The following is an 8,731-nucleotide window of genomic DNA, read 5'->3' as shown; positions in this document are numbered from 1 at the left end:
AAATGTTTTCAAGCTTTACACACACTGGAAAATTCATTCAGCAACTGTAACTTATTCCTGGCTTTTAAGTTAGCTGCTATTGCTGCTGGACTACAGACAAATGTACCACAACCAAGTACCTCTTTTACAGCTGTAGTTGCGAGAATGTGACCAAACACAGTATTTTGCAGAAATCAGAAATCTATTAATAGCAAAAGTCATGAATCTAAGCCAAATATGCTAAGTGGATTTGGCGAAGACTGAGCATCTAAATAAAACCTAACGAGAAAACTTGTATTTAATAAGAATATTTTCTGATAACTTATGAGATACCTATGCTTCACACAGGTTAGACTTCTCTTTAAACAATGAGCCCTTTAATGTTTCACTGCTGTTACATATTAATCAAACTCACAAAAGTACCAAAATTAATGACATTTTATTGGCAAAAATCAAGTTGAATGTGACCTATTTAATTCAACAGAGGTGAGCTCAGTTTAGTTTATCAAAATACTTCAGTTTTCCAGCTGGATCTGGAATTATCTGTACAAGAAAGAAAATGAAAATATTAGTCAAAAACCAAAGCCATGAAAACACACCAAACTATAAAGCCAGAACAGCACAGTATTTTATAGTAATATGCTACTGCCAACTCACTAGCAACACTGAAGAGTAATTTATCTGTTGATTTGGTACTAGATTACTGCTCATCTCTAAAGGTACCTAATAGCAGCAGCAGAGATTGAGCTGACTGAGACATGAGAGAGTGCAGCCTACTAAAGGAAGAATTTTGACAGCTTGCCCCAAAAGCAAGGTATTTTGGTAAATTAGTATCTGTAAGCTAGAGGCTTAGAATTTACTTACAGTTCTTCCCTTGGCCACCACACTCTCATGGCTTCCTCTGGTTTGATCTAATTAAATCAAACACATTTAGAAGGCATGACTACATCTTTGAGAAAGGCTTTTTCAACTACTCTGCTACTGTCTGCATCTTCTGCACAGAGGAGATGGAGAATGCTTATGTATTGCTTTAGATTATTAAACTGGCAGTGTTGGAGCTGTTAATGTCAGCATTGTAAAGCTCTTTTTTTCTTTTTTAGAAAATACATCAATGTCATGTTATCTAGGTGATCCTAGTCATGGAAGGCAGAAGTTTTCAGTGTCAAAATACGAATGTTGGGCCAGCCAACCCTCCTTCATTTTACAGTCTTAATATCCAGCTTCCCCCATTATGACACTTCTCTGCTAGCTGGAAAAAACTGACTCCCAGCCTCAAGTCATCCTAGGAAACTTTTACATCCAGCAAAGAAACATGGTTTAACATTCCACTCTTTTTTACTTTCAAGTACAATGCTCACTAACTCTGTTTGGAGGCTGCTGGGACCTGGTTTTGTTGAGCCAGCTCTTTAACAACAGCACTCTGTCACTTCTGGTTCAGAAGGAAGCCACATGTTCAAATAAGTGACAGTGATCTCATCTGAACGAGGCAGCTCAGACCTCTGGGGGAAGTTTCATTATTCTGCTGAGACTCACTCTGGGCCAGGGAACACAAACAAGTTGAGTGAGTGTTTATGTGAACTCTGGCTCCTTTGCCTCCAGTCACATGGAGCCCAGGAGTAACAAGGGAGGGCAACTGCACAGCAAAGCAGTGCTCCCCGCTGGAGTGCTGATAGTGGTACTGGATCTGGCACATACCACAGCAGCCTGGGAACTTTTATCTTTATTTTTCTGGGTAGTGCCCAGGATCTGCAGTAAGAACCACCAGGAATTTATATGGACAAATAACCAGGAAGATACAACAAACTCAGGAGTTTTGTACTTTTCCTCATCAGATGTTAGTAGAAAAAAATTCCTGATCACAAACTCACTGCTGATCAAGTGAATAGTTCACACCCCAGCAGTTTGAAACAACTGGAACATGTCTAGTGTGAGGGAAACAATCCCCTAATGAAATCAGTAATAATACAAATGGTATAAGCTTAATAATGTGACATTATTTATACCTTCTCACTGACAGTTGCTAAGATTTTGGATTTGGCCCTAGTAGAAATGGTAACTGTTTGCTAATACTCCATGCATGTTAATATAAACAGTGACTTACTGTTTCACTGCCAGGTTTCCAACCAGCTGGGCAAACTGAAAAAAAGAACAAAAGGACAAAGTTAGCTGAAGTACTTCTACATACACAGACTTTGTGGGCTTAATATTCTCTTTCTGACCTTGAAGGAAAACACCATGAACTGTCACATATCAGTATCTGAAACTATTAAATGTGCAGTTTTCTTGACACATGGGATAGTGACCTAGCAGTTTATACCTGACACCATCCACCATTTCTGTTACCTGAAAACTGCAGATCTCTGGATGGATACCTTAGTTTAATTCTTGTGCCCTTCTACACGAAGTACTGGCAAAGCAGTATCTGAGAATGAACACTATTCTAGTAAAACAGAAGTTTTGCAGTGAAATTCAGGTGACTACAAAGAGACATACCTTTCTTTCTTTAAAACCAAAACCAGGGGCATTTTTTAGCAAAGAGATCAGTTCAAAGATTCTAAGTTCAAGACACTAATTTTATTTGTAGCCTTGCTTAGGAGCAAAGGGATCACAGCATGTGCTTACCAGTGTGGCTGGGAGCCCTGGGACCACCTGTACAGCTGCATATTCTAGAGTAAAGCTCTCATCTGTTCAGAGCTCTCCCTCTGATGCTTCAGCCTAAGCAGTTATGTCATATTACACTGCTTTAAGACATGCTGACAGACAAAATGACCCACATGCTAGTAGGAATTGTGGAGAACTGTTAATCTGTGCAAAGAAACCTGTGAGGCGTCTACAGAGGCTCTCCTCAACATTCATGTAAAAGCTGGGAAAAAAAATGTGGTATTCTGGAAACACTGCAAATTAACATTCTGTAAACTGGCTTTGTAACTAAATGTAAGCTAAATTTCCTTAGCCAGATGTGCACAGCCTAAGTATCAGCATCTATTTTTTCAAGTCTGTACAGCACAGCAGAATAATGATCTGTACCTTCATATAAATGTATTTTCAAATGCCTGGTGACATTGAGTTGAACTGGAAGTTACACTGCTAAATGTGTATTCATATTTAAACAAATCTTCAAATAAATTATTTAAAGAAATGTGAAAAAGTTCACCCCATGCTTGAACTGGAGGAACAAGAATTCTTGATACAAAGTAATGATCTGAAGACAGTAAAATTTCTTTGTTGGGGAAAGATGATCATACAGCTATTACACACAAACTACAAACACAATTAATGGCACTATAACTTCAATAGTATCACCATGTATCATGACATGAAACACACTCAATTACTTGTCACAGGTCCTCACTGAATGGCACAGGACAAGGATGGCTGGCATTTCCATTATTTTAGTGTGCAAAAATGTATTGAAATATTTGGTCTCATTCTTCACAGCCTCATATTTTGTACAAATTTATGCTTGTGGCACATGGTACATAAGGAATGCTTTATGCTTTCATTCTCATGGATGTGAATTAAAATGTAAATTACTATTCTAGAAACAACAACTTAAGGACCTGGGACCACAGAAACAAGCAGGGCAATCAAACCACTTCAGCGTATGAGGCCAGTCCTTAATGCTACTGAGCATCTTTCTTCCAAAAAGCTAATATAGCTTCCAGGCTAAGTAAAACAATCTTCAATATGACAGTGTTTAAAAGAGCACCTTCTCCATGTTTGTCTGTGTACTGGAATGCTTGTACTAAACGAAGTGTTTCATCCACTGATCTCCCAACAGGAAGGTCATTCATGGTGATCTGTCGAAGGATTCTCTTATTGTCAATAATGAAAAGGCCTCTGTGGGGAAAAAAAAAGTGTGTGTTAGGAAACAGAATTAATGACAATGGTGTTTTCATGCACTATTTTCTGTCTGCTGGTTGGGAGGAATTTGATCTTTGCAAACACCAGTACTATTCCTTACCTGGGTTTCAGAGGACATGAGCTGAGCTCCATTAAAAACCAAAAAATTTTTGTTCTTTGCAGAACATAGAACTATAGAACATAGAACATAGAAGCTATGACAGGCCCTGCCAGGAGATACTGCAGATGCTAGGGCATTACAGGGATCCCAAAAGAAACTATTCAGTTTTAGGGAAATGTATCTCTTTAGGTAGCCTTAGTCTTGACTCCACTTGGACTTGGGAGGTCCCTGAGCAACTGCAGTTCTGGGGAATCCTGCATATTTGCCCTGCCCTAGCTATCTTCTGATGCCTGCTGTTAAACAGGATATTAACCTGGACCCCTCTTCTGACTCATAATGACTGTATTTTTTTGTTCTTCAATATTTGCTACTCACCATGAATCCCCAAGTAAAAGCTGCTCTAAAAGAAAAATTTCAAATGCTTCTTTAAATATAAACAGTAAGTATTACCCCAGCAAAAACCCAACCAAACTGCAACCCAGTGAAATACCTAAGTGTATGTCCTTGATCTTCCAGATACACTCCATAATCCTTTGAAATCTGGTGTGTCAGATCAGAAAGAAGGGGAATCTTCATTGGTCCAAGTCCTCCTTGTTTACGAGGAGTATTAATCCTTTGAAGGAAAGGAAATATAGATGTATTTCTCATACAGATTTATATTCCCTACACAAAATCACAAACTACATCAGTATGGAGAGAAGAATTTAGTGCAAGTGACATTCTTTCTGTTCTGCACACAAAGGAGACAAACAGTATTTGTGGCTTGAACAAAATGCTCAGTAGATCTTTTGCAGGTTTTGGCAACATGTGTTAATGATGACCTTCTCCTTACCAGTCACACTGCTTTATGCCTACAGGCTCATGAACTGGTACAATGTGAAGCATTTACTGATAGTTTCATTAATATTTTCTTTTTGTATCTGTAGTATTTTTTGGACTGAGACATGACATATTGTAAGCAATACATGTTAAACAAGCTTAAAAAATGAAGATACTCCCACACACTAGGGTTAAAATTGATTTTAAACATTTGTGTCAATTGCATCATACTTTCACACATTATGATATACCTACACAGGCTAAAAATCTGGGGAGTACTGTTCTTTTGCTAAATTGGAACCATGAGTAATGTTTAGTGAAAGACAAGAGGAAGATACATACCATGCTAAGTGAGTGAATTTTGAGTCCACAGAACATGCTACCACTTCAGTATTTATTGCTCTGAATTCCTCAATTCGGTCGCTGAAGGCAATTATCTCAGTTGGACAGACAAACGTACTAGATGATTTAAGACAAGATAAAAGTCAAAATTTCATGAGAAAGCCAGTAAATTCTCTGCTTAACTTAAAATGGTGTATTTATCATAAATTATTTCAGCTTTTGCTTATTTTTATTGCTTCTTCAAGTATTCAATGAAAATGCTGCCTGGCAAATCTTCCACCCTCAGACTCCAGCTTAGTTAAAAATGGGTTCTTTCAGAAGACTACAAATCTATGGTTATTTTACAATCTGGATTCAGAGCTTGTATAGTTACTTTCTTTCAGACTTTACAAATATAGCTGAATTTATGCACTGTAATCTAATTTCTTCCCAAGGATCATACCATAATTTGTTACTGTGAAAATCTGCAAATTTCAACTAATATATCTTCAACTTTTTCTATTACAGAAGAACTAAAGCAGTAAAGCTAGTGATGCTATAATATTAAAAACAGTTATGCATCTCTCTCTTCATTTTGTGGAAAAGTATGGGATTGTCCCTTAAAAAGCAGAGATGTTTTCACTCAATCAGTGAAGTTACTGCATTCTAAATAAAGGAAGTTAATGTTAAAGTAAAGTAAAGTAAAGGATGTTATGGGATGAGCTTAAAGGGAAAATGTCACCTCTATATACACTCTAAAAAAAGTGAATGGGATGCTTTCTTCTACTTGCAGCACTGACTCAGAGCATGGAACAGAAAACAGAGTCTGCCAAACTGGGTAACTACAAAGTTGTTTGTTTTATGTGGAGACACAAACTGGTTATTAGTACAGTTATTAGGACAAAGATTGTGTTGCAATTTTACCAATACATGATGAGAAAACAAATGCAAAGAATATATTTTCTTCTGTCACTCCTTTCTTCTCTCCCAAATTCTTACCAAACAAAAATACAAGACCTCAAAAAAAGAGAGGAATTAATGAATTATTAATCTAGTATAGCTGCACTCAGTCTTGGTACCCCTACAATGCTCTTACTTACAAATCAAGAGGATAGAAGAAGAAGACAAGATATTTTCCTTCATAATCTGTTAACTTCAGCTCTTTAAACTCTCCATTAATGACAGCTGTTCCCTCCCAGTAAGGTGCTGGCTTGGAGACTGAAATACAAAGAATGTTGAATTAAAAGTCAGAAAATAACACCTGTGTTCAAACCAAGCTGTCCAAGGACAGCTGTTCTTCTTTTGCCTGAAAAACAACCTGCAGCATGGTTCCAAGATTAAACTGCTTTCCAGCTCTAAACAGGGGGGTACAGAGTGATGAAGAAATGAAGGCTTTAGTACACATACAAAGTAAATAATTTGGCCAGCCTGTGCTCATACATGAGCCCTGTTGATCACTGATAATCAAGGCCACACAAACTTTATCTGGGCCTGCTGAACAAACCCTGTGTGCACTGCCAGCTCAAGGCACCTGCTAGAATGAAGGGGAAAGCTCTTTAATACTTCAGGTATTCTCATTGTTTTGTTAGGAACAGCTGTTGGGAACCAGAAGCACAAGATAGTTCAAATTCACTTTGCTACTTTTCAGCCACAGAAACCTGTCTGGAATTCTGGTCCACAAAAAATATATGCCACAACATGGTTAAGAGACAACTGCCTAAAAATGCAGTATATGTTTGTTAAATTACAGCTCCTAAGCAAATTTTAACTTGAAAACAGCTGTGTTTTAAAAAAAATATTCAGTTGAAAAGCATTAAATATATTTACTATTCCTATCAGAAGGTATTAACCTTGAATTTAAAATATTAAAAATTAAATCTGCCACTGTGAATTCTGAGACAAAGGACAGGATATACTGAAATTACAAGGGGATCTGAACACATTTGCTGTGTCAAGGACATTGACATACATCTCCAGCAATCCAGGGAAAAGCTTTTGAGAAAAACATGTGGAATCTTGAATATTATCTGGATGGTGCCGGAATTGTTTGGCTCTCCTTTTGGAGACAACCCACAGCTGCAGAAAATAGTTAGCAAGGATATATAACAAGGACCTTCAGATTAGGAGGGAGAAGGGAAAGATATTAAACAAAATACTGCATACCTTGACCCCTTCCTAAATTAAGGTATTTGCTTTTACAGTTATAAACATCTATTTGTAATAACTTGCACTATAAAGGGAGAAAAAACCCAAACAGTATCAGTTACAAATATCTTGGCTGCTTTTCTTTTTTTTTTTTCTTTTCTTTTTTTTTTTTTTTTTTTTTTTTTTTAGCATTTGCTTGCAAACATTTAAAACAGAACGTACGCCCTGGCTCAGTAAAGGAAAAGGATTTTACAGCTGTCAGTTCTCACAGGGAAGATAATTTCTCTCTGTCCTGCAGGACGGGACCTTTGTGTCCCTGAACATCTCACAGCGACGCGATTTACGGTGTTTGTCCCCACGTCTGTCATGTAAAGCACTTAAATCGGAGAGAGCACAGGCACAGCAGCAGTGCCAAAGCCGCTGGTGGCAGCGGGTTACAGAGGAGCCCATTCATTGTTTCTGACGGCAGGGCGAGCACAAAGCATTCCCGGGCATCCCTGAAGCGCTGCCCTGAACTCGTTCGCCATTTCTGGCACCACGGACCCTGCGGGACGCCCGCGGTGGCCAGGATGGAAACACAGGTCAGGAAGGGGCTGGCGGGGCCCGTCCCCCCTCCGCCCCGGCTGCCGAGGCCCCCCGGAGCCGCAGCAGAGCCGGCCTGGGGAAGGGCAGGCCCCGGTAAGGGAAGCGCAGGGCTCGGCAAGCACAGGCCCCGGTAAGAGAAGGGAAAGGCAGGGCTGGGGAAGGGCTGGGCTCGGCGAGCCCCGCGCTCCGCCTGACGTGGCGCTGCCGCCGCCCCGCTCCGCTCCGCAGCCCCGAGCGCACTGCGGGCACACCCCGCCCCGGCCCCGCCGCTCCCGCAGCCCCGGCCGCGCCCGCCACCTACTCTTGGCCTGGCTGAGGTGCAGCGAGTGGTCGGAGACGGGCAGCCGGGCCGCCTCCCCGGGGTACACCTGCCCGCCCGCGTAGTAATGGCACTGCTCGTCCCCGCGCTGCCGCGCCGCCCGCGGCTCCTCCGCCTCCGCCTCGCCTCCCAGCGCCGCCGCCAGCAGCAGCAGCAGCAGCGCGGGGCACCGCGCCCCGGCCCCGCCGCCCGTCTCCATGGCCCGCCGAGCGACTGCACGTCCCGCGGCGCGGCGAGGGGCGGCGGCGGGGAGGAGCTTGGGCCGCAACTCTCCCGCCTCACGGCCGGGCCGGGCCGGGGCGACGGGAGGCGGGGGCTGTGCCGGTCCCGGGCCCTCCACGACCATCCCGGGTCCGGCAGAGGAGCCCCAGCCCGGCACAGCCACTCCCGGGACACAGCACAGCCGCCCCGGCCTGCCCGCTCGTGGCGCCGGGCAATGAGCGCGGGCGGTGCCGGCGGGGCTGAGGCCTCGGAGGAATCGGGGAATTGTGTACCAATGTAAAGAGGGGAAAAGTGCACGTGTGTGGAGAGAGAGCGGCACGTATCCGGAGCGTGTGATTGCAAAGGAAGCTATGATTGTGAGAGGCTTCCCATCTGCT

At 42.0% G+C, this 8,731-nt stretch overlaps 1 protein-coding gene across 2 annotated transcripts; it reads right to left on the bottom strand.

Moving 5' to 3' along the window:
• Positions 1-399: 399 nt before the first annotated feature.
• Positions 400-8,493, bottom strand: PRDX4 (peroxiredoxin 4). Of its 2 annotated transcripts, XM_056506090.1 has the most exons (8): positions 8,115-8,493; positions 6,184-6,301; positions 5,105-5,221; positions 4,434-4,556; positions 3,689-3,819; positions 2,081-2,115; positions 844-890; positions 400-522 (listed from the first exon to the last, which is right to left on the bottom strand). In XM_056506090.1, exons 1-8 carry the CDS (start codon positions 8,476-8,478, stop codon positions 519-521), a joined length of 939 nt encoding a protein of 312 aa, XP_056362065.1. In that variant the 5' UTR covers positions 8,479-8,493; the 3' UTR covers positions 400-518. The 2 variants fall into 2 exon arrangements, with proteins under 2 accessions (XP_056362065.1, XP_056362056.1); XM_056506081.1 differs by lacking the exon at positions 844-890.
• Between the last annotated feature and the right edge of the window lie 238 nt (positions 8,494-8,731).

Source organism: Oenanthe melanoleuca, chromosome 1 (genome assembly GCF_029582105.1).
Source record: "Oenanthe melanoleuca isolate GR-GAL-2019-014 chromosome 1, OMel1.0, whole genome shotgun sequence".
Taxonomy (NCBI): Eukaryota; Metazoa; Chordata; class Aves; order Passeriformes; family Muscicapidae; genus Oenanthe; species Oenanthe melanoleuca.
This window is presented reverse-complemented; position numbering and strand designations above follow the sequence as displayed.

Excerpts from the sequence above, each read along its gene's own strand:
- PRDX4 (XM_056506090.1), bottom strand. The coding sequence starts at position 8,478 with ATGGTCGTGGAGGGCCCGGGACCGGCACAGCCCCCGCCTCCCGTCGCC. Across the intron at positions 5,222-6,183 it reads TTCTTCTATCCTCTTGATTT|TACGTTTGTCTGTCCAACTG; the intron begins GTAAGTAAGAGC and ends TAAATCATCTAG. Across the intron at positions 2,116-3,688 it reads CACAGACAAACATGGAGAAG|TTTGCCCAGCTGGTTGGAAA; the intron begins GTGCTCTTTTAA and ends TCTTTTTTTCAG.